This window comes from Drosophila innubila (assembly GCF_004354385.1).
Source record: "Drosophila innubila isolate TH190305 chromosome 2R unlocalized genomic scaffold, UK_Dinn_1.0 1_C_2R, whole genome shotgun sequence".
NCBI lineage: Eukaryota > Metazoa > Arthropoda > Insecta > Diptera > Drosophilidae > Drosophila > Drosophila innubila.
Window position 1 is genome coordinate 8,760,009 of NW_022995374.1, and position 25,638 is coordinate 8,785,646.

Here is a 25,638-nt window from a genome sequence, read left to right on the forward strand (position 1 = left end):
TTAAACAAAAAGTGCAAAATAACAAAAATGGCTGCAAAAATTTAACACAATATACAAAAGCATGCTGATGTGTATGTGTGAGTAAAAGAGATAGACAATTTGTGATAGTATATGTGGACACAATGACAAAAGTCTTCTAATTGAGTGCAATGGCATTGTGAAAGACAGAGAGACAGCATGATGAAGTGAGAGAGAGAGCGAGATAAGGAGAGAGATAGAAAGAGAGAGAGAGAGATTATGTGACTGTGTGAGTGGATAAGGACAAGCTCAAGGCAAGCAAAACCTAAAAAGCCTCCCCCAACCCTTGCACTTGTGGTCAAAATGCATTTGCAGTTATGAATATATACAAATGTACATACATGTGTGTATCTTGTTGATTTTTGAAATTATCAAGCTTTGTGGGGCGAGGGAGGTTTGAGTTTTTGTGGGTCTGCCACTGGCTACCCATGTGCTTGTGGCTATTTTTTGAATGAATTATTAAATGCTTTGTAATTTATTTGATTGTGATTGTGTTTACGGCAACGTGTACATACATTCTATCTCTTTCTCTATCTTTGTCAGTCTCTCATTTTGTGTGTGAGTCATGTATTTATTGCACTTAACTGTTTAGGGTTACATGCTTTTTACCGCCCTCTCCTCGTCTTAGCCCCACATTCAGCTCTATTGTTGAAATCTTATGCATTTGTCATGCATTTGAAATATTTTCGGATGGTTGAATGGTTCGGTTCTTCAGCTCTCTCAGATCCAATGACAAGTCGTTCAACTGCATGTATGTATGCGTGTGTATATATGTATTTATATATAGTAAATACATTTGTTGATAGCTGTGCTTCTGTTTCCTTGTGTTCGTTTGCTTTTTTGTGCTTAGCAATTTATTGAACAATATTTCAAGTTAGGCGTTGGCGTCATTAGTTAGTCAGGATAAGACACCATGATAGTAGGAGGCTAAACAAAATGCGTAAAACGCAAATTACTGAGAACCTGAACTGAAACTTGTTAGCTGATTGCACTTTATAACAGTTAGCAACCATTTAGACCATTTATTCGCAATATCGATCCACAATAGTTTATGTCTGTAGACTGGTTTTTATTAGTCAATTAATTTCTATACTTGTATCTATATTATATATAATTTATATCTAAGATGCTTGTACAACTTATCCTACAGCCATATTTAAATTCTTGGTCGTCATTTTGTCTCAAATGACAGACAGTATGGTTACAGCACACTCTTACGGCCTGACAAACATAATTAGATTGCATTATGTAAGTGTTGCCTGGATGGCGAGTCCTTCTGCCATCCCGTTCCCTCCCCTCCCCACCCCTTGCCCGGGGCAATTTCAATAAAACTCAGCTCAAGTCTGGGCGAACTAAACCCCAAAAAGCAGTCAAACGTCTCAGACACAAACCACAGCGATGTCTCGTCCTGGCATTATGCCTTGTCCAACACGCACACACACACACACACACACTCACATATACTCACACTCACACTCCATATTGTCTGCGGGGCGGTTGGATTTGGCCAAGGCAATGGCCTTTCAAAATTTTCGAATTTACGTAAATTTAACTTTCTTGAAATACACTTAACTGTAAAATTAATTATAAAAGGCAATTGTGTGTGCGTGTATATGTGTCTAAGCTTGTGTGAGTGCCTATGTTATACACGCATACACACTGCCGCACACCCACTTAAGTTTGTCTTGGTCTTTGGCCGAAAAGGTGTTGGCATGGAATTTGCATAACCAACTGAACGTCAATGTCTTCTGCATGCGACCAGCACATGTGTATATGTGTATATATATGTGTATATATCTGTGTGTGTGTGTGTGTGTGTAAGCATGTACAGTTGTGCGCGTCGACATTTGCATAGAGCAAGACCACGTTGTATACATGACCAAGCAACCAGTTTCTATGTATGCGAAAACACACTAATTAAATGTTGAAGGCAGTTTATATTGATGCCCCCGCATGGCCAACGGGCAGGCGACCAAGGGGTGCGGAAAGGGGGCCATGTGGGCCACTGAAGACCAGGTAAATCTATATATATATTCAAATATATACATATGTGTGTGTGTGCTATACCTTATGTATATAACAGCGAATGAGTGTGTGTGCGAGAGAGAGAGAGAGAGAGTGTATTCTTGGCTGGCCTAAGAAAATCTATAGCCGACGGGGCTCAAACTCAAACCGCAACCAAAATGTCTTCATTTTACACATCAAACTAAATGCAGCCGCAGTTACACACACACACACACACACACACACACACACAGACATGAGTATGTATGTGTATGAGTATATTTGCTTGGGATTTGTAATTACATTCGGCATCATTCGGACTTGTCTTTGTTGTCCAGGGGCCACACACCGGTGCAGGGTTAACAGGAAGCATATTCAAGGCTTATGTACTATGACTATTTCATTTGTCGATAAATTATAATGTCTCTCTTATAAATTTGGAGTTGAATTTAGCAACAAGCAAGAATACCAATTCCAACCAACCAAATACCAACAATTCAGCAATAGTTATAAGCAGTACAGTCTATAAAACTAATCAATAAAGTTAATATTTTGTTTATAATTCTGTTTATAATATCCTCTATTCAAAAGATAGTTTACTATTAAACCATCAACATTTTCTTGTATATTTTTAGCAAATGAAACAAAGCTACTTTCATTTCAATTTTTCACTATTTTTAATGTATAAATTGGCAGAAATTATATATTTTAGTTGAAGATTGAAATAAGGTATATAAACCTATAGACAAGTAGAGAGTCTAATACTATTTGCAGTTAAACTCTTGCTGTTTATTCTGAGTGAATGTCTGCGGCTTTGTTTACCCAAACTCTTGGGCATAATTATGCATTATGCAATGCAATTATCAGTCTGACAGTTCGGTTATTGCCACAACTCCTATGGCTAACTAGCTCCCGACTTAGACGCTCTGACTTCTTGGCATTTTGCATACTTGTAGACAGAAGACTTAGGCATAAGGAAAGCTCCTCACAATAGAAGCCTGTCTTAAAATACTACCACCTGCCCGGTTTACACACGCAGACATTTTTAATTAAAGCTAAAATTTAGCTGTATTGATTAGTTTCCAAAGGGACTGAGCGAGAGTGAAAGAGAGGGGGTGGGCAGAGTGAGAGGGAGAGTGAGAGCATGCAAAATTGTGCAGTCATAGTTATTGCCAATGCATTAGTATTAGCGCCTCTAATGACGTGACTTGCCTGAACAGAGGGTGTTGGGGCATGCAGCTACTTGCAACTTGCCCTGGTTGGGCCGTCACGACTGACACGCAAACAGTCGGGCTACCAACAATGGGCCTGTCATTGTTCGGCAATAGGTCGTGGGTGACGGGTGTCAGGGGTCGGGGTGGCAGCGAGTTTTGGTTGCCAGTTTGGCGTCTTTTTAACACAATGACAGTTAATTAGATTGTAAGGATAGCTAAAGGATATATAGAACATAGTGTTTTCTATGCAGGTGCAAGAGTTTCGCAAGCAAAACTTTACCTTTGCCTGTAAATGAGCCTAATTGACTTGGTTACCAAAGTGGTTAAGACTGAAAACTGATGATGATGTTGGCTAAAACTCTACACACTGAAATATCAACAATTATGTAGAAATAAAGATATTCTTCACAATTCTTCAAGTTAAAATTCGGCATTATTTAAGTCATGTTTGCAATACAGTTCAGTTTGCATAAGGTTTAAAATTGTTTATGGTAACCAACCGAAGTGATTTGCTGTGACATTAGTTAAGATAATTGTCGATTATCTCTTATGAACAGTTACCTAATTTCTTTAGCTTAAAATGGTATTCGAATCAAGTATTACTTGGTTCAACTAATGATTTGGTCATTGAACAATGCAACTATCAAGGTCTTCGGCTTACCATGCAATCTTAAGTTAAATTATATACTTATAAATTATAAATGACTATACTTATGACTAGCTTACTTTACAAGCTATAAGTCGCTATAAAAAATCAATTCAATGTTTTAAATTACGCTCATTAAGTTGCCAGTTCTATGCATTGAACTAATGAAATCATTAAAATTGTTTAAAAGCAAGTTTTCGTATGGCATGCAAAATTTATGTGGCAACTGGAAACTATGTTTTGGCTACATATAATAAGCACAAACACACACACTCACACACACAAACAGCCACTGTAAGGATATCGAAGCAAAGGACATTGCCTTGAGCCAGTCGAGACAAAAGTTGCAAGTGGTGACGGCAACGGCGACGGCGGGCAAAGATAGGAAACTACCCCATACTGTCCCTTGTAACTTGGCATAGCCAAGTGCTTGCCGCGTGCGCTATTTAAACCCTTGCCCAAACTATCAACGAGCCTGCCCCGCCTTCCCGCCTCCCCCGCCTGCTCCAACTCCCCGCCCAGACCAGACATCGAAAACATGATTTTAGTGTTTTCAAATTTGAATTTTAAACAAGTCATAATATAATTTGGCTAAGCAGCAAAAGCAAACCGAAAACCGAAACCTCATACCGCTGTCTCTGTCTCTGTGCCAAGCCTTGTCGGCCCTTGTCTGTGTCCACTTGCCGGGCTTTAATCCGGCCCAGAACCCGAACCATACACTTGTCTACCCCAACCCACGCAGCTCTAGCAAATTAGCTCAAGCTTTGGCTCTCGAGCCCAGCTCATTTTTCGCTTGGCGTTTTTCTTGTAGCCCAAAAATGTGAAATTTAAATGAGATACAAAAGTATCTATTTAGTATAGTATTCGTATACTATATAGATACACAGCTGGGGGTGTTAGTGTGCGGTTCGCCCCGCGTCATGCAAACTATCTCTCACGAAATATTGTAATTTTCCTGCAACTAAAGACGTAAACGGATATTAGCAGCAAATGTATCCTCACGTCATTTGTAGTCCTTGGCGTTGTCCTGTCGTTCACCCTGCTGCTCTCCGACCGCCTTTTGTTATCGAATATGTTGATTAGTTTGAGCAGGGTTGATGTCTGTTATAAACCTAATCGAATTCTCAATTAATTTGGCAATTATCATTGCAAATTAACCAACAATAAGATGTTAATTTGATTCTAGATTTATCGATTGTATTCAAAACTGTAATAATAATAAAATATTTAAATTAAGCCAATATTTAATGTCGAATTTTAAATAAAATAATTGTTGCATAATGTAAGAACAGTCGATAAGATATCGGAATGTAGTTCCTAAACTGTCGACTACTCGATATAAATATGTGCGCATATTGCGCCTTTTGTTATCGAATATGTTGATTAGTTTGAGCAGGGTTGATGTCTGTTATAAACCTAATCGAATTCTCAATTAAATTGGCAATTATCATTGCAAATTAACCAATAAAAATATGATAATTTGATTCTAGATTTATCGATCGTATTCAAAACTGTAATAATAATAAAATATTTAAATTAAGCTAATATTAAATGTCGAATTTGAAATAAAATAATTGTTGCAAAATGTAAGAACAGTCGATAAGATATCGGAATGTAGTTCCTAAACTGTCGACTACTCGATATAAATATGTGCGCATATTGCGCCTTTTGTTATCGAATATGTTGATTAGTTTGAGCAGGGTTGATGTCTGTTATAAACCTAATCGAATTCTCAATTAAATTGGCAATTATCATTGCAAATTAACCAATAAAAATATGATAATTTGATTCTAGATTTATCGATCGTATTCAAAACTGTAATAATAATAAAATATTTAAATTAAGCTAATATTAAATGTCGAATTTGAAATAAAATAATTGTTGCAAAATGTAAGAACAGTCGATAAGATATCGGAATGTAGTTCCTAAACTGTCGACTACTCGATATAAATATGTGCGCAATGTGCCGTCTCCAATTATTTTGTCGTAATACAAAGTTAATCGAAACTGCTTATGACGTTGGCAAGAACTTTTAGCCACATGACAGGTCTGGCTGGCGCTGGGTTACAAAAAGGGACTTGTAAGAAAGTAGGAATAGTTACTCGTATGTAGTTTAAATCATATAGCAGTTACTCAGTCGCATTTCTAAGGCGTTGTTATCGTCAACTTGCCTTTCAAACATTTTCCATTCTAATTTCTAATTATTTCTATTATATGTGGGTGTGTGTGTGTGTCTGTGTGAGCAGTGGTTGTAGCTGTCTGACCAGTCGGATGGGCTCTCTTCTCCCTTGTCTCTGCCTGAAACTTGTCTGACTGTGCGAATTAATTAAGTGTTTTCGTGCGCGGGCAAAATCCTTTTGCGGTTCGGTTGCCCCGTGGGTTGTGCACAACTTATAAGGTTTAGCCAAGGCACTTATATAGATAAATATGTTGTTGTAGTTGTAGTTGTAGTTGTGTTGTTTGGGATCCTTGAAAATCAATTATAAATTAAACATTTATTAAAGAAAGCATTGCCTTTGCCAAAGAACACACAACTCTGGGCCCTGGCTCGCTTCGTCTATGCAAATCAGTCGCGGCATAAATAATGCGACATCATTATTTAGTCAGGTAGGCGAAAGATATAGCCTTAAGCAATAAGCAACAGATACAACCAGAACATATGGTTGTCATGGCAACGAGGGCAGAGAATATCAAGAGTACACATATGTATGCTGAAGAGTATCGAAGGTAAGCAACCCATCCATCCATCAATTATGTTGAAGCCGAGCCTGCGCTTTGCCTTTTGGCAGCTGCTTACGAGTTAATGTGATTCAACTCATTTCGATTGTCTTCTCAGCGGTTTCTTGCTTGATTATGCACATGCATTTGGTAGAAGCGCGCTCGTACATCAAACTTGAGCTCAACGTCGAATCTGAAACTGGAAGTCGAGCTCAAATAAATGCGGCCTGCATACATATAAGAGTACGAGTACGAGTATGAGTATGTACGATAAATGTATCCATATGCTGATAGATGCCGAGTATAACTGATTTGTGTGTACTCGTATATATCTGCATTGGTAATTTGCTATAAAGCGACTTTAATATAGCACGCAGTGTCTCCACATTTCTCTCTTTTTTTTCATTTTTTTCATTTCCTCTTATTTTGCATTTGCACATGCTCAGCAGGAACCCCAAAGATGCTTTGCATGCGATGAAGACTTGACTGTTCTTTTATTTTTTGTTGTTGTTTTGCATTTACATGGATAATCAGAATAGGCAGCAGATAGACAGACCAAATATATGTATGTACATATTTAAGCGATCTTTTAGTTATATCAAGCCGGTGAAAAGTGTTAAGCAAATTACTGATACAGATACACATCAAGTTAAGTAACAAAAATAGCTTAACGAAAGCTATCTATTAATTTACCTTAGGGACATCTGAATGTGCAAATTAAATTAGCTCAAATCTTCTTGGAAACTTAAGCAATTGGGAATCTTATCTAATTTTTTCCATGCTAGTTATCTAGTAATCTAGTTATTCAAAAACTCATATTTTTAGTTGGAAATTTTTTGTTAATTGCAGTTGGCGAGGAGAAGTTTGTCATTGAAATTCATCTCGACCAAGAAACTTTAAAGTGAAATGCTTTAGTCTGGTTTGAACAGCACTCAAATTTAAATCCTAAACATTTTCGTTTTTTTAATCCAAATTCAAATAGTTTTTTCTAATTTTCGGCCTCAAAATTCAGATATGTTAAAAATGATGTTTTGGAAGACTATTGCAGCCGAGTCTCAATTGCTTCAGCGTCATGTGCGAACTATTATGACAAGTTCAGCTCGCTCGTTCAAGGCAAAGGAATATAGCCCCTCTCCCACATGCCTGTCCAAGGGCAAGAGTCAAAAGAAGAAGTCGGATACTGATTGCGTTGATGACCACCCTAAGCCACGTCGGCGGAAGGATATAGAGGAAACCTTTCCATTTTATCATTTAATCAAGTTCAAGGATGAATGCTGTGGCTCGGAATGTATAGACAAGGATTTCCCGAGCTTTGACAAGTGCTTGTACAAAGAGTCTGACAAGAACAAACGCAAGTATCAAGTTACATGGGTAGAGTGTCCGCCATTAAAGATCAAGCCCAAGAAAATCTGCTGCACCGCGAAGGTTCAACATCCTCCGATTGTTCGTCGCAAGCCCTTAGAGAAACCGGACACGGCTTGCGCATTGCCAGAATCCTGCAAGCCGAAAGGAGATCTAAAATGTCGCCGCATTACGATGCCCCGTTGTAGGCCTGTGCGAGTTCCCGTTCGTTGCCATCGCGTTCGTTGGCCGAGTGAATGCAAAAAGGTCAAGGCGCCATATCCATCCTTCTCAGAATGCAGCCGCCCGAAGTTGCGTGGAAAACGACGAACTGAATGCGAATGCCTTGATGAAATATCAATGTGTCATCTACTCGCTTATCTGAATAGACGACTCCGGCAAACTGGCACTATGCAACTGAATCCCTGTCAAAAGTAGATTTATAATTTAAGCTTTGATTTAACTAAAAATGAATACTATTATTTTAAGAAAACAATCGATAAATCATTGATTAAATATGTACTTATTACGATAAAAAGATTTTCTTGCGTGTTTAATTATTACTAGATTAACAATCATTAGCTAGTTGAGGGAATTTATCAACGCAGAGTGTTTGGTAGCCTTGTAGTTTGATTTATTTCATACTGAACTAAAAATTTTAAAGCAATCGTGCCTACGACAGCCTCATATACATATTATAGTGCTAGTGAAAATATGCATGCATAAGATTTTTTGACCAGAATCACGGTATTTATTTAAGGTAAAGCAACTAAATCGATTCGTCTACTGAATCACACAAGAATCAGTTATTATCATTGTTGTGACCTTGGAAATCGTTTTTGGTGATTTTGGGTTGAAATCACTGCGGACAGCAGTCCGCGCTAGTGACGAAAGCAACTCTAAGCGTGCGAAAGGCGATTAGCAATATATACAGCTGATGTGGAAAATATGCCTCGACTGTCCGATCAGATCGGGTTATATACCGAAATCAAGTAAACGCTAGTCCCTATGGGTACCATGTACGGGCACCCCATAATTTTGTGTATATTGTTACGTCTCAGTTGGAGATTCTAGGCTTATAAGTAGGGACTGCATCGCTTATATAGCCATAATACAGGTTTTAGAAAATAAAGAGCCTTATAGAACATTGAAATGCACCTCTCAATTTTTATGTGTAATTTCCGACCAAAGTAGGCTCTTAATGCCGAAATTTTGCCTGCTCCCCAGCCTTTAACTTAAAATAGTCAGTTTTTGGCCCGAACTCATTAGAATAACAACTAGTCTGAAAAATTTCATTTCTGCTTTTGGTTCAGAGTCCCCAAAAAATCAGATTTTCCAATTTTAAATCTTTTTATTCGTACGAATTAAAATATTTCCGGGATGTTGTCCATTGCAAAAAATAACGGTGTCCACACTGTCAGACCAATTTATCGGTGTCTGTCAGTCAATTCAACTCTCATGAATTTTACCAGAAAACAAAAGGAAGAAAGACCAGTGAATGTCTTTGGCAGGAAACAGAAGGAGGAAAAGCCTTTCACTGTGCATGGCAAAATCTTCTACAGGAAGCGAAGTGAAGAAAAACCATCAGAAAGTTTCGATGTCTCCTGCAAGAAGCAAAAAGAAGAGAAGCCATATTCTGTAAAGATACAGTGCTCTTATCGCAAGCAAAAGGATGAAAAGCCCTTCGTTGCATTGGAAAGCTTCTGCAGAAAGCAACAGGAAGAAAAACCAGAAATCTACGGGGAAATCTTATGCAAAAAGCTACAGGAAGAAAAGCCCGTAGATGTCTTTGGTCAGGTCGTAAGCAAAACGCAACAGGAGGAAAGACCCTTCTCTGTGAATGGAAGCTTTGGCAAGAAACAACGGGAAGAGAAACCAGTAGATGATGATGTCTCCTGTAAGAAGCAAAAGGAAGAGAAGCCATATTCTGTGAAAATACAAAGCTTTCGACGTAAGCAGAAAGATGAGAGGCCATTCGTTGCATTAGAAAACTTTTGCAAAAAGCAAAAGGAAGAAAAGCCAGAAATCTACGGGGAAATCTTAAGCAAAAAGCTACAGGAAGAAAAGCCCGTAGATGTCTACGGTCAGGTCGTTAGCAAAAAGCAACCGGAGGAAAAACCCTTCTCCGTGAATGGAAGCTTTGGCAAGAAACAACGGGAAGAGAAACCAGTAGATGACGATGTCTCCTGTAAGAAGCAAAAAGAGAAACCTATAGATATCAATGAGATGGTGGCCTTCCGTCAAATGGAAGAGAAACCTATAGATATCAATGAGATGGTCTCCTTCCGGCAAAAGGAAGAGAAGCCTATAAATGTCAATGAGATGGTCTCCTTCCGGCAAAAGGAAGAGAAACCTATGAATATCAATGAGATGGTCTCCTTCCGGCAAAAGGAAGAGAAACCCATAGATATCAATGAGATGGTCTCCTTCCGGCAAAAGGAAGAGAAACCCATAGATATCAATGAGATGGTCTCCTTCCGGCAAAAGGAAGAGAAACCTGTAGATATCAATGAGATGGTCTCCTTCCGGCAAAAAGAAGAGAAACCTATAGATATCAATGAGATGGTCTCCTTCCGGCAAAAGGAAGAGAAACCTGTAGATATCAATGAGATGGTCTCCTTCCGGCAAAAGGAAGAGAAACCTGTAGATATCAATGAGATGGTCTCCTTCCGGCAAAAGGAAGAGAAACCAGAGCTCTCCGACATTTCTTGCAAAAAGCAGCAGGAAGAAAAGCCGTTCGTTGCAAATGCCAGCTTTGACCGTAAGCAGAAGGAAGAAAATCCTATGAATGAGATGGTTTGCCGAAAACAGAAGGACGAGAAACCCATAGAAGTGCTGGTAAAAAGCCGCTTGTCACTGCGATCATAGACTGGAACATCATAGAGAAACGAGAATGTCATATTCTTTATCAAATCGTATAATTGATAATTAAATTGAATAAATTCTTAGTAAATTAAATTTAGTTTTTTTGAATTAAATTTAATTAATAAATTAAAATACAAACTCTTAGAAAAGTTTATGGTAGTGTAATCTTGTGTTAACGATTTCAACAAGACTTAAACGTTTCTCTACTAGTTGAATGTTCTACTGGTACTTTATGCGCCAATTGATCTTATAGGTTAGTCTTTTTTAATTTGTATTCATTCTATGAATTTTAAGCTTCAGTCATTCATACTACAACCGTTAATAATGGGACTAGGTGAAAAGATTGAAAAATCGCTCTATATTTGATTTTTTTTTTGATGTGCGTGGACTTTATAGCAGTATATGTGTGACAACTTTCTGTCTATTACGTCAGTTAATATCTGTAGTATCTCATCTCTTACAAAAAGCAGAAGTCTGAGTTTTTAAAGCATCTATCAAACCAGAGCGAATAAATCGCAGCGGCAGCGGCGCGAATAAACTGCGTGATGTTTTTCGCGCCAAAATCGCAAGTGTGTTCACACCGCGGCGAATTTATTCGCGGGTTCTTTATTCGAAAAAATGTCTTCTTCGAATGACAGCCAAAAAAGACATTGCGCATAAACAGCTAAACGCGTGAACGTCACATGTGATGATTTTTAATAAATATTTTTCAATAAAAGTGAATGATTATATGTTAAAAACTGCTTCTCGTATTATATTATTATAATTATATTGTATTAAATGCCAAAATATAGTAATTTAACATGTAAACAAGGCAAAAATTCAACACATGCATCACATGTGACGTCATCAGCGCAGAACATGAGCAAATTTCTGCGCAATCTAATTTTAGCGTTCTTGGCGGCAAGCGGAAAAAACGCTGTATGCGCGGTTCTGGAAAAAAACGCTGCAAATTCGCCGTCGAAACGAATTCGCTCCGCTTTAGTGTGCATACGTTCATAAGACGCAATGTAATTATATATTCGCGCCGCTGCCGCTGCGATTTATTCGCTCTGGTTTAAGAGATGCTTAATTAATAAGCTTATTAAAAATTTAAAATTAATTGTTAAATTAATTTTTAATTTTGAAACTTAGCAACATGGCTGATACATCATCTTATTTATTTCTTTATTTTATTTTCATCATAGAAGGCCTTGAAAACCTAAATTTATCCAGCTGCCCAGCCTTCAACTACAAATAGTCAGTTCTCGGCCTTGTTTCATCGTAATAACAACTTATCTAAAAATTATTTTCTGGTTTTGGTACAGTATCCCTAAAAATTTACTTATTTTTTCAAAATTTATTTGGCTTTTGGCTTTTCTTAAAGTATCAAAATTTCCGGGATGTTGTCCATAACTAAGAATAACGGTGTCCGTACTTTCAGACCCATTTTTCGGTGTCTGTCGGCGCGCTCTACACTAGTGAACTTTACCAAAAAACAAAAGGAAGAAAAACCAGCAGTCGTTTTCGGCAAGAAACAGAAGGAAGAAAAACCTTGTGCCGTGAATAGGGATATCTTCAACAAAAAGCAAAGTGAAGATAAACCAACTGAAATCTTCTGCAAGAAGCAAAAAGAGGAAAAGCCCGTAGATGTCGTTGGTCAAGTCGTGAGCAAAAAGCTACAGGAAGAGAAACCAGAGCTATACGACATTTCTTGCAAAAAGCTACAGGAAGAAAAGCCCGTAGATGTCTTTGGTCAGGTCGTAGGCAAAAAGCAACAGGAGGAAAAACCCTTCTCTGTGAATGGAAGCTTTGGCAAGAAACAACGGGAAGAGAAACCAGTAGATGATGTCTCCTGTAAGAAGCAAAAGGAAGAGAAACCTGTAGATATCAATGAGATGGTCTCCTTCCGGCAAAAGGAAGAGAAACCTATAGATATAAATGAGATGGTCTCCTTCCGGCAAAAGGAAGAGAAACCTATAGATATCAATGAGATGGTCTCCTTCCGGCATAAGGAAGAAAAGCCCGTAGATGTCTATGGTCAGGTCGTAAGCAAAAAGCAACAGGAGGAAAGACCCTTCCCTGTGAATGGAAGCTTTGGCAAGAAACAACGGGAAGAGAAACCAGTAGATGACGATGTCTCCTGTAAGAAGCAAAAGGAAGAGAAGCCCTTAGTTGCATTAGAAAGCTTTTGCAAAAAGCAGAAGGAAGAGAAACCTTATGCTTCAATTTATGAAATCTTTAGCAAGAAGCAAAAAGATAAAAAGCCATTAGATTTCTTTGGTCAAGTCGTGAGCAAAAAGCTACAGGAAGAGAAACCAGAGCTATACGACATTTCTTGCAAAAAGCTACAGGAAGAAAAGCCCGTAGATGTCTTTGGTCAGGTCGTAAGCAAAAAACAACAGGAGGAAAAACCCTTCTCTGTGAATGGAAGCTTTGGCAAGAAACAACGGGAAGAGAAACCAGTAGATGATGTCTCCTGTAAGAAGCAAAAGGAAGAGAAACCTGTAGATATCAATGAGATGGTCTCCTTCCTGCAAAAGGAAGAGAAACCTATAGATATCAATGAGATGGTCTCCTTCCGGCATAAGGAAGAAAAGCCCGTAGATGTCTTTGGTCAGGTCGTAAGCAAAAAACAACAGGAGGAAAAACCCTTCTCTGTGAATGGAAGCTTTGGCAAGAAACAACGGGAAGAGAAGCCAGTAGATGATGTCTCCTGTAAGAAGCAAAAGGAAGAGAAACCTTTTGCTTTAATTCATGAAATCTTTAGCAAGAAGCAAAAAGATGAAAAGCCATTAGATTTCTTTGGTCAAGTCGTGAGCAAAAAGCTACAGGAAGAGAAACCAGAGCTATACGACATTTCTTGCAAAAAGCTACAGGAAGAAAAGCCCGTAGATGTCTTTGGTCAGGTCGTAAGCAAAAAGCAACAGGAGGAAAAACCCTTCTTTGTGAATGGAAGCTTTGGCAAGAAACAACGGGAAGAGAAACCAGTAGATGACGATGTCTCCTGTAAGAAGCAAAAAGAAGAGAAACCTGTAGATATCAATGAGATGGTCTCCTTTCGGCAAAAGGAAGAGAAACCTATAGATATCAATGAGATGGTCTCCTTCCGGCATAAGGAAGAAAAGCCCGTAGATGTCTTTGGTCAGGTCGTAAGCAAAAAGCAACAGGAGGAAAAACCCTTCTCTGTGAATGGAAGCTTTGGCAAGAAACAACGGGAAGAGAAACCAGTAGATGATGATGTCTCCTGTAAGAAGCAAAAGGAAGAGAAGCCCTTAGTTGCATTAGAAAGCTTTTGCAAAAAGCAGAAGGAAGAGAAACCTTTTGCTTCAATTTATGAAATCTTTAGCAAGAAGCAAAAAGATGAAAAGCCAATAGATTTCTTTGGTCAAGTCGTGAGCAAAAAGCTACAGGAAGAGAAACCAGAGCTGTACGACATTTCTTGCAAAAAGCTACAGGAAGAAAAGCCGTACGTTGCAAATGCCAGCTTTGGCCGTTAGCAGAAGGAAGAAAAGCCTATCAATGAGATGGTTTGCCGTAAGCAAAAGGACGAGAATAGTCGCGTTTCACTGCGGTCGTAGATATGAAAACATCGTAGAGGATCAAGATTGTCATCGATCCTCTTCTAAATCCATTTAAAAATTGTGAAATTTGAATAAATTAATTATAAATTCAAATGTTTTATTATATTATTTTATTAAGCTGCTGAAATCGTGTCAGTGATACATATGTATGTTATGTACATTAAACTAAAATAGTCAATGATAATATTGGGAAATTCTGCTCAAGATTTGTTACTAATATGTTTACTGCCAATGTTAAGTAGTCTTGTAAAACTACATCGACAACTCGATTTCACGTATGCGATTATACACTTGAAAACTCAATTTTTTTTTCGTCACTACATTTTTTTTTTTTTTATACACAATGGATGATTTTTGGAATACCCGACTAACGGGTGAAATATTAATCGATTTCCTAGGGGAATGTCAATTTTATCAAAATTTGGCCTCTTTTTTGAAAAAAGTGACGAGAAATCCCGATATTTTTAACTCAATGTTTTATTTGCAGATTAATCGACTTATCGATTGATTCTTTCAATCTTTACACTTTGATTTTAAGCTCTACTCAATGTTGGCAACGCATTTTCGAAGTTTTGATCTTAGGTGGCGATGATTTTATATTTTGCAAAAATTTTAGATCTAGTACACTATGAGAATGAATTGAAGTTTTCCATTGGCTGTAACATTAAGTTTTCTTTTCATTTCGGCTTTGGGCATAGAAATTTAATGACCTAAATTTTCAATAAATTATAAATTTTTGTTTTTTCTAATTTTGATAATGCTGTCCATTCCGCGAAATTCCTTGGCCAGCAGATTATCGTCGTTCGTTCGTCTTGGTTCGGTCGGACTTCTTAATCAGCAATTTCGAAACTATTCGGATTCTGAAAAGTGTGATGAGCCGAAGCAGGAATCTAAGTGTGGACTTGCAGTACTGAGAGAGTATCCCTGTGGTCTTAAGCCTACACAGTTAAAAAAGCCAAAGAAAAAACTCGCGCGACCAAAGCTTGTGTCTATGTGGAAGCTGGACGATTGCGAGCCTGATCTCTGTGTTATGGATCTTCGCTACGATATGAAATACTATCGCATAACTGATAAGAGAAAGCGCAAATATCAAGTAACATGGAACGAATGCCCTCGACTCTTAATCAAACCCAAAAAGGTGTGCCTCTACGAGAAATTAAAACGCCCCAAGATCGTGAGGCGAAAACGAGGTGCCAGCACTGGTAGTGCTGCTGCTGGTGGACAAAGCCTGACTTGCGGCAAGGAAAAGACTAAGAACTTATGTGTGTACATTAAAGCGCCTTGTTGTAAGGTCGGACGAAAGCCTCCAAAATGCAGAAGTGCATTCAAAAGTCTTGGCAATTGCGAGAAACGCAAAACCCCGTATCCAAGCTTTTCAGAGTGTAGAAAGGATCCGTTACTCGAATTACCGCCCGTCGAATGCCGTTGCCTTTCCACGCCAGCAACGTGCGATGCTTGGGCCATATTGAGACGACGATTCGCTAGAGGACAGCCCCCAGCCAAAAGATGTGGAGAAGCCTAGAGCATGAGGTCTAATGCGGCAGATATCAGAACTATTTCAAATGAGTCATTGTTTAAAGAGTTGTTATCCGCAATAGAAATTAAGTTATAAAATTTAAAATTAAAAGGACGCCAGAATAAAGTCAGAGGCTCGATACAGAACCAATCTTTGAATAAATATATGGAAGTAACTTATTGAAGACAACCCTTGCCTTGGTTTTCTAATCAAAGTAACACATACTTAAAAATGCTGAGTCCCCACATCGTCAGTCTCTACAGTCTTTCCCCATGAGCAGACCTCATTCAAAATTAATACTTTACTTTCGAAATAATTTGTATATTCAAAATTCAAAATAAAATGCTGCAAAAATTGGTAACGCGACTTTTGTTGCCCTTGCGATTTACTGAGTGTCCGGTGGGATTTATTAATAATAGGCTGTACGCAAAGGACTCATCTTGCGGTGACAAGAACAGGCCCAAGCCCAGCTGTAAACACGTACGCCATAAGGCGAAGTGCACAAAAAAACCAGCTCCAACACCCAGTTTCTCGGAGTGCAAAAAAGAACCAACTGTACCGAAGAAATCTAGTGAATGCGACTGCTTGAAGATGGACAAATGAACTGGATTTTAAGACAGCATTATAAATAGAATCAATTGAATAAACTTTAAAGTTTCTAACCCAAACTTTTCTTTTTGTTTGTAATTAAAAAATAGTCGTGGTAATGCTATATCAAGCCCAATCCCAAAGAACTCCAAGAACTAAATATTTCCAAGGTGTCGGACCAAGAATCCGACAAGATTCGTATTATTTTAAAACTAAGCAACCCAAGCATTTAAAATTTAAAACATATTTTAAATTGAAAATTCAGGTTTACATTATCTTATTTTTAATTCGTCGATGTCAAAATTCTAAAATATAAATGCATTCGTTAAGGAAATTCTGTGGGTTGTCTGGCAAATCGGGACAATGTCTCCATCGGTCTGCTAACTCTACTTTGTGGATGAATTCGTGTTGGGAGCTGCGTAACAGAGCTCACAAAATGGACCTCATTGAAAAATACAAGCGATGTTCACGAATTGATCGACTGTTCTACAGACCCCAACCACTTAGTCAGCGCATCTATAGTCGAACCTGGCTAAAAAAAATAGGTAACAATGTTATTTCTCTGATGTTACCAAAAAGAACTTATTCCAGATCATATATAGACTCTGCCACAGAATCGATGATCGCACAGCATAAAGATCGAATTCAATATAGACCGATTTATAAAAGTATTCCAAAATATGAACCTGTCTTTCTTGATGACGAGCCCAATGATACATGTGTACAACTTGACGTTCGCAAGCGAGAAAGTAGGTCTGTCAAGAACCTCTTAGCCAAGGGAAAAAGATATTTGGATCATCATAGACTGATATGCAAAGACACACACAAAAATAAATATCACTGTCAGTTTATACACTCTGACATGGGAAAAACTAGTTCAAAATATACCATTGGAAGCAAACCTATTAAAAGGACGAGGGCACCTTTAAGCACATATATGGACGGAACTACTAATCCCTTGATAATAAATAGGTTCAAGCGTTATTGTCATAAGCGCAAATTCAGCGATATAAGTCCTAGCGCATTTTCATTAGAACGTAGTACATTTTAAATAAAAATATGCAGTGTTTAACCAAAAGTAGCTTATATTAATTTTATTTCTGTATTAAAAATACAATTTATTTTATTATTTTCAATGAATAATATTTAATATTGCACTTAATAGTTAAAGGAGCACTAGCTGGTCTTAATTTTGACTTGAAACTTAGTTTTTTAAGGATATATTAAACTATATCTTCGAAAATAAGATATATATATATTAAAAACACAAGAGTTTTGGATAAAACTCAGTGAACATGTTTATGGCGCTAGCAGGATTTGGTTTCCCAGAAATCTAATCCATTCTTTTAGGTAACTGAGTACGGAAGGGTGTTTACTGACAAGACCTGTACTCCTAAAATACACAGTAGTCTGGTTTTGTTGATTGAGCACAATTTAAGGCATTACAATTTCTCATATTTATTCAGAAAAACATTTTAAATTAATTTTCACTGTAGTAATATCTCAATATTAATATTTGGCAAAAGAATACCAAAGACCAGAAGGTTTCAAAATTCGAACAGCAGAAGATGAATCCCTCAAAGCATTTCATTCAGTTAATAAATATATCAAGGCGTGACATCCGTCAATCAGCCAATCAATCATCTGTGCTTAAGAATAGTTGTTGGGAGCTGCGAAAGGAAGTTCGTAAGGCTAACACGACAGTTAATCATTCAAGCTTGGATCGACAGTTTTATCGACCCAGCTCTCTTGAAGGGCGAGTATACAAACAAACCTGGTTAGAATACTTAGATAATGGTAAATCCTCGGTCATGCCTTATCCGCGGATCGTGAACCAACTCTGTCATCGACCATCAAGGAGCGTATGGATCGTTTGCACTATAAGCCAAAGTCTCTAAAGGACCGCAAATATGATCGTACTTGGAATGATTTTGTGGACAACACGGAATCAAGCTCAGCGTCACCTCCAGTTTATATTCCTAAACACCCTCCCATGAGAAGACGTTATTCAAAATTAACTGGTGCTAAGAACTGGAACACAAAACTTCAAAGAAAAATCAGACCAAAAGCTTATATATCATATTCACACCGGGGACTGGATCTTAGCGCATTTTCTTTGGAGCATAGTACTTTTTAAATAAAAATTAAATTTATTTAAATATTTATAAGACCACGCCTTTTATTTTTATTAGACAAGGTATTAGAAAGCATTTATTTTTTTTTATTGAGATTTTCGAAAGTAGCACAAGCATTGTTAGATCGTAGAAAATTGTTTAAAAAAATATGTACGGTTCTTTATCCGCTAATGTAGAAATTTAGTTATGTATTAGCCGATTTCGAAAAACTCTTCCAACTGTGTGGAAAATGAATCTGTTAACAGTGAATTTACATAATATTTGTTCTATAGATTCGATATAGTACGATATTATTGTGTATCGTAAATATTGAATCGATAGAAATATCCATATTTAAAAATGTAGTAAGCAGTTGGAATAAATAAAATTTCACCTCGAAATCTTTTCTTATCACGCAAGCCATGATTTTTTTGGCTTGAGTCGATGCCTTTTAGGATGTAAATCGCCTTTCCAATTTTATTTAGTTTTTAACTGAGCTTTGTGGGCATCGCATCATTTCGGCATTCAAAATGAAAATTATTCAAAAAAAAAGTTTTTAAAATTAATAAAAAAAACTTTTTTTGTGTGGCCCTAAATTTTTTTTTATTAATATAAATTTATTTTTTTGAAAGTGAGCATAAACCAATGATGCAGTCCTTGAAGAAGAACATTTCGCATCTTTCTTTGGCAATGAAGCAGCTGTATTATCACCCACAGCATCGCGGGCTTCTGGCTGTCTCGGGCCGATCACAAGTTCCTCACAAGCGCTGCATGGATACATTGTATGGTGCAGAGTCGTGTGAGGATTGTGCCGAATCGTACCAAATGCCTTCGGCGCGTCCGGACTTGAAGCCGATGGAGCAGCCAGATCCGTTCAAGGCAAAGGATCCGTGCTGGCAGTCTCTGCGACGTACGGAGTACAAGTGTCGAACAGATCCCGAGTTTTTACTGGAATCATTCATTGACGCAAGAAAGAAGTGTTTAGCGGACCCATGTGCATGGGATGTGCCACGTGCGGACTTAACTCACTATAAACCATCCGATAAGCTCAAGCGCAAATATCAGCGCACTTGGATTAAGTGTGTTGTGAAGCGACGCAAGGTTAAGATGCAGTGCTTCTGTAAGCCAGTTATGCACAAGCGTCGCAAGTTCAAGCCAATGAAAAATCCAACCGGCAGCGCAGCAACTGAAATGTTCACCATGGGTACCCCTGACTTGGGATTAGCAAAGTGCTCGAAAAAGAAGAAGAAAACGCCCTGTCCTCGAGTAGGAATGCCTTTTTGCAAGCCAGCCAGATTCCCGCCGTCTTGCAAGGAGTCTGCTCGAAAGCCATCCAATTGCCGCAAGCGTTTGACAAAATATCCAGCGTTCTCGGAGTGTCTCATTGATCCCCTGCCTGACGCACCACCCATTGAATGCAATTGCCTAAAGACGCCGATGATGTGTCAAGTATGGGAGTATTATCGAAATAGGAAATCTTAAAAAAACCAAACGAATTAAATGTATTTCAAAAAAATACTAATCTTATTTGCATAAAATAAACTGACTATTTAATTAATAATATTAATGTTATAATGTTGGGACGACCCACTCCTTGGCATTAAGGGAGAGACAAAGTTAAGATCGCTCTCTGAGCTGTCGGTATTTTAATTAATCAGCGATTCATTTTTCTTATGATAATTGTTACTTTTGATACATATACGTATGACTAACAAATAAAGAGAAATTATTATTCTTATCTTATCAAAGATAACAGATTATGCAGATATCTCTGTCATATTTGCAACATTGCAACATTAAAGGCATTGGCTCATCCTATTTCTAACAGTTTAATTTCCGTCTAAATGGACTGTCAAGGGGTATGTATGGAAAACTGGATAAATAATGGCTTGGTGGTCGAGAAAATTTCAAATTTTCTAGATAAAAAAAATTTAAATGCAGAATCAATTTAGAGGCCAAATCATGATCAAATTGATATTCCGCTTGAAAATTGGAAAATTGGATGATAGATGACTAAGTATCGAAAAAATATCAAATTTTTTAGATGATAAAAATTTAAATGCAGAATCAATTTAGAGGCCAAATCATGATGAAAATGACATTCCGCTTGAAAATCGGTTGATCTTTAATGAATTTATGAGAGATCAAAGTTTTTGAAAAAATGTCAAGGGGTAGGTATGGAAAATTGGATGATAGATGACTTAGTATCGAAAAAATATCAAATTTTTTAGATGATAAAAATTTAAATGCAGAATCAATTAAGAGGCCAAATCATGATGAAAATGACATTCCGCTTGAAAATCGGTTAATTTTTGATAAAGTTATGAGAGATGAAAATTATTAAAAAAATGTCAAGGGTAGGTATGGAAAATTGGATGATAGATGACTTAGTATCGAAAAAATATCAAATTTTTTAGATGATAAAAATTTAAATGCAGAATCAATTTAGAGGCCAAATCATGATGAAAATGACATTCCGCTTGAAAATCGGTTAATTTTTGATAAAGTTATGAGAGATGAAAATTATTAAAAAATGTCAAGGGTAGGTATGGAAAATTGGATGATAGATGACTTAGAATCGAAAAAATATCAAATTTTTTAGATGATAAAAATTTAAATGCAGAATCAATTTAGAGGCCAAATCATGATGAAAATGACATTCCGCTTGAAAATCGGTTAATTTTTTATAAAGTTATGAGAGATGAAAATTATTAAAAAAATGTCAAGGGGTAGGTATGGAAAATTGGATGATAGATGACTTAGTATCGAAAAAATATCAAATTTTTTAGATGATAAAAATTTAAATGCAGAATCAATTTAGAGGCCAAATCATGATGAAAATGACATTCCGCTTGAAAATCGGTTAATTTTTTATAAAGTTATGAGAGATGAAAATTATTAAAAAAATGTCAAGGGGTAGGTATGGAAAATTGGATGATAGATGACTTAGAATCGATAAAATATCAAATTTTTTAGATGATAAAAATTTAAATGCAGAATCAATTTAGAGGCCAAATCATGATCAAAATGACATTCCGCTTAAAAATCGGTTAATTTTTGATAAAGTTATGAGAGATGAAAATTATTAAAAAAATGTCAAGGGGTAGGTATGGAAAATTGGATGATAGATGACTTAGTATCGAAAAAATATCAAATTTTTTAGATGATAAAAATTTAAATGCAGAATCAATTTAGAGGCCAAATCATGATCAAAATGTCATTCCGCTTGAAAATCGGTTGATTTTTAATGAAGTTATGAGAGATCAAAGTTTTTGAAAAAATGTCAAGGGGTAGGTATGGAAAATTGGATGATAGATGACTTAGAATCGATAAAATATCAAATTTTTTAGATGATAAAAATTTAAATGCAGAATCAATTTAGAGGCCAAATCATGATCAAAATGACATTCCGCTTGAAAATCGGTTAATTTTTGATAAAGTTATGAGAGATGAAAATTATCAAAAAAATGTCAAGGGTAGGTATGGAAAATTGGATGATAGATGACTTAGTATCGAAAAATATCAAATTTTTAGATGATAAAAATTTAAATGCAGAATCAATTTAGAGGCCAAATCATGATCAAAATGTCATTCCGCTTGAAAATCGGTTGATTTTTAATGAAGTTATGAGAGATCAAAGTTTTTGAAAAAATGTCAAGGGGTATGTATGGAAAATTGGATGATAGATGACTTAGAATCGATAAAATATCAAATTTTTTAGATGATAAAAATTTAAATGCAGAATCAATTTAGAGGCCAAATCATGATCAAAATGACATTCCGCTTGAAAATCGGGTCAGTTTTGTTTAAGTTATGACAGTTGGAAGTTTGTCAACTCTTTGACCTAGCAACTTTACCACCACCGAACCGGTACAAGCGTTTTGGTGTTTGGTTCTCCAAAGAGTTTCGGCTAACGATTCCGATACCGGTTACGGTGCTATGGGATATAATTAATAGCTCGCCTGTATCCACTATTAGGGCATGGCTTCATGCATATGGAATGATCTATAAAAGTACTTGTATTTACCAAGATTATCTCCAGTTGCCATAGAAACAAAATTTAAGGGTAGTTTATTTTTGGAATCATGAAGATGTCTGCGATTAATTTGTCAAATCTTTTTAGCCATTTTTTCAAAATTACAGTTTAGGTCGAAAGAAATTGAAAATGTTGAGACAGCAACTGAAGCTCGTGGTACCGACCATCTATCCGCGATGTTGCTACCATTGGGGCAACTATGATGCGAGCTCTGGTGGATGCTGTAGAATGCAAACCAAATGCACAAATGTAACGGTATGTGGACCCACTCGTCCAATACCCAATGTGTGTAGTACGAGAGTCGATGCGGACGTGGTGCTGGCCGAAGCATATCCCAAACAGTTGATGGAGATCTTGAGCAGGGCTCAGGATGTCGATGAGTGCGATTTATACAAGCACGACGTGTGCTTTTATCGGCCATCGGATAAGAATCGTCGCTACCAACGAACCTGGTGTGAGTGTCCACGCATTTGGTTAAGACCCAAACCAACCTGTTGCTTTGATAAGGAATACTGTCTGCCGATTGAGCGACGGCAAAGACCACCACCCAAGCCGGAACTATCTGAGGCTGAGGTTTATGCCTTCCAAATGGCTCAATTGTGCAAGTACACCAGTCGTTTGGGCAGTAAAACAAGTCTGAAATGTCAGATAGTTAACCCACCCCACCCTTGTCAGAAGACAAAGGCACCATTTCCCAGCTTTTCCGAATGCGATCCGGAATGCATACCACATTACTGTCCCACCGAATGTGCCTGCAAGCTGAGGCCCAGTCTGTGCGATATGTGGAGGCTATATCATCTCCAGGGCGGGGTTATTAAGAAGTGCACAAATGCATTGATCAACAATTGTCCATACAAAAATCGAGCACGAACTTTGTTATAAGTGCGATAAAAGGAGCAAAGTTATCGACCATATCGATATATTTGCCATGACATATAACAACGAAATTCTGAAAAGTCAGTTTCGTTCTTGAATCTGACCAGGAATTTAGTGTCTACTAATCAAAATCCTAAATTAAACTAAAATTTTAATTCGGCTATTCACCATCAAAAATGCGCTTATTGTTGCAACCGTTTGGTCGAGTTTACGGCAGTCGCATTAGTCCAATTGCCATCAGGACTTACACTTGCAAGAAGCCCATACATCCGGATCCTCAATGCATGCCAGTTAATCCAAAATGCTATTATATAGAAGACAAATGTGATGCGGCTCGCGATTATCTGTCCAATAGGATTCCATTGGACAAGCACATGGTTGAGGCGCAAAGGCAATCACGGGATCAAGAGTTTGAACCACCGTGCTGCGTGTCACGCTTGGTACATCGCCCTCCAGAAGAGGCCAAGATGAGGACGGTGAAGGAGAAGGAGCGACCGCCTTTCCGATCCATGTGGGAGCCGCCCTGTGAGCCACACGAGCAGAAATATTGCACAGATATGTTGCCCCGCTTCGATGAGATGTTCTATCACCCATCGGACAAGAACAGAAGCTTTCAGCGCACTTGGATTGAGTGCCCGCCCATAAGGGAGCGCTTGAAGAAAGTCTGCTGCCTGGACGGAATCGAGCCGCCGGAGATTCAGAGGCGTGTCAAGGTGCCGTGTCCGGAGACAACCTGTACTTTTGACTACGCACGCATGCGACACATTTGCAAGAAAGCCGAGCCGAATCTCGAAGGCAAATGCAAGAAGACATTCTGGCCATGTTGCAAGGCAGCTCGCTGTCCTCCCCATTGCCAGCAGACCCGAAAACTTAATCCCTGCCTAAGGTTGCGACCGCCCAGCAAAAGTTTCTCGGAGACCAGAAAATGGCAGCGACCTCGCCGTGTCCGGGAGTGCGATCGTTTGCATCCGAGTAACTGTGAGGCAATAAGAGAGGCGAACAAACGCATGCAGTTTAAATTTAAACCAGAGTGCGCCATGGTTTAAAGCTTTCTGGCCCTAACTTCTTTGGAGCGCAAGTGGAGATCGCCTAATCGAGTTATAATTATGGATTGAAGCAAAATTTGGACTTAACGTCGTGGAACAAACGAGGACCTCTCAATTGCGAATTCCAGCTGAATTCTACCATTTGCTCAAATCTTCTGATAAGCATCACAACATTGTCCTTCTGCCACTGTCGGTTGTAGTCTGATCACAGCAGAATATATTATTTATTATTGCTGTGGACAAACTACAGTCGTCTGTGCGTGAGGGTCACATTCTCGGAAAATAAATAAAAATTTTCTTTTTGGGTTATTATAAAAAATGAAACGTCTTTTTGATCTCTTAACGATCTAATTTTATTATTCTAAATAACGCGACATGGAATTCTGTGTTCTGTGTGATGTTAGTTTTTCTTGGGACTTCGGAAAATAATTTTGGCCTTACAGTGGGTACCACCAGATTTCAAGACATACAAAGCCTGCATAAGAGCATAACGCATGAGTATCCTTGAGTTGGTATCATCCAGGACGGTCTGTATTTCTTTCTGTTGAGTTACCTCATCATCTGACATATTATTTGTTACTGTTTTCTTCTTGTTTGGAGTATCAACTGGCACATCAATCGTTTGAAAGGGCTTATACGTTGGAATGTCATCAAATTCATTTACATTTTGTTGCTTATCTTTCTCACGAACTGTGCTCAAGTAATCTTTGTGGTTTAGTTCCATTCTGTTATGCAAACCTTGATTTTGGCTATCATTCGATAGGCATTTGTTGTTGTTGTCGCTCTCGGGAGCGAACTCGTTCAGTTTTGGAGCGAAGTTTTTATAGGCGCCTTTCAGGGTGACATTGGAATTGTTTTGACTGTTGTTGGACTGATCAAGATTCGTCACTGGTACTTCAGTTTTTGCCAATACTTCCTTAACATTCAAGCTAATGGAATTATGCATATCAGCAAACTTGTCAAAGTTTGAACCACCGTTATCTTCCTCCGCTTTCAATTTCTTCAGATCCTTCGCCATCTGATTGTAAGTATAATCTCCTCGCAATGATGATTGCTTTGAATCATTAGCTTCTATTCCAACTTGATTACCATG

At 37.8% G+C, this 25,638-nt stretch overlaps 7 protein-coding genes and 1 long non-coding RNA gene across 12 annotated transcripts in view; 7 read left to right on the forward strand and 1 right to left on the reverse strand.

Moving 5' to 3' along the window:
* LOC117782768 (box A-binding factor) overlaps positions 1-25,638 on the reverse strand; it is a 92,897-nt gene that overhangs the window by 25,302 nt on the left and 41,957 nt on the right.
* On the forward strand, positions 7,498-8,437 carry LOC117782775. The gene has a single exon (XM_034619811.1). The coding sequence runs from the start codon at positions 7,615-7,617 to the stop codon at positions 8,377-8,379; it is 765 nt and encodes a 254-aa protein (XP_034475702.1). The 5' UTR covers positions 7,498-7,614; the 3' UTR covers positions 8,380-8,437.
* Positions 9,162-14,462, forward strand: LOC117782769 (vicilin-like seed storage protein At2g18540). 5 transcript variants are annotated; one of them, XM_034619801.1, is made up of 4 exons: positions 9,162-10,745; positions 12,647-12,816; positions 13,156-14,305; positions 14,348-14,462. In XM_034619801.1, exons 1-3 carry the CDS (start codon positions 9,322-9,324, stop codon positions 14,283-14,285), a joined length of 2,724 nt encoding a protein of 907 aa, XP_034475692.1. In that variant the 5' UTR covers positions 9,162-9,321; the 3' UTR covers positions 14,286-14,305; positions 14,348-14,462. The 5 variants fall into 5 exon arrangements, with proteins under 5 accessions (XP_034475692.1, XP_034475693.1, XP_034475694.1 ...); XM_034619802.1 differs by lacking the exon at positions 12,647-12,816 and adding an exon at positions 12,983-13,103 and having other exon boundaries at positions 14,253-14,462; XM_034619803.1 differs by lacking the exons at positions 12,647-12,816; positions 13,156-14,305; positions 14,348-14,462 and adding exons at positions 12,461-12,501; positions 12,974-13,095.
* LOC117782776 lies at positions 15,091-16,548 on the forward strand. Its single transcript, XM_034619812.1, has one exon. The coding sequence runs from the start codon at positions 15,127-15,129 to the stop codon at positions 15,889-15,891; it is 765 nt and encodes a 254-aa protein (XP_034475703.1). The 5' UTR covers positions 15,091-15,126; the 3' UTR covers positions 15,892-16,548.
* On the forward strand, positions 16,761-17,552 carry LOC117782778. The gene is made up of 2 exons (XR_004617331.1): positions 16,761-17,018; positions 17,076-17,552. It is a non-coding gene; the product is annotated as an uncharacterized LOC117782778 (long non-coding RNA).
* On the forward strand, positions 19,183-20,105 carry LOC117782774. Its single transcript, XM_034619810.1, has one exon. The coding sequence runs from the start codon at positions 19,233-19,235 to the stop codon at positions 20,067-20,069; it is 837 nt and encodes a 278-aa protein (XP_034475701.1). The 5' UTR covers positions 19,183-19,232; the 3' UTR covers positions 20,070-20,105.
* LOC117782777 lies at positions 22,738-23,643 on the forward strand. Its single transcript, XM_034619813.1, has one exon. The coding sequence runs from the start codon at positions 22,753-22,755 to the stop codon at positions 23,503-23,505; it is 753 nt and encodes a 250-aa protein (XP_034475704.1). The 5' UTR covers positions 22,738-22,752; the 3' UTR covers positions 23,506-23,643.
* LOC117782773 lies at positions 23,542-24,857 on the forward strand. The gene has a single exon (XM_034619809.1). It carries the CDS (start codon positions 23,676-23,678, stop codon positions 24,543-24,545), a length of 870 nt encoding a protein of 289 aa, XP_034475700.1. The 5' UTR covers positions 23,542-23,675; the 3' UTR covers positions 24,546-24,857.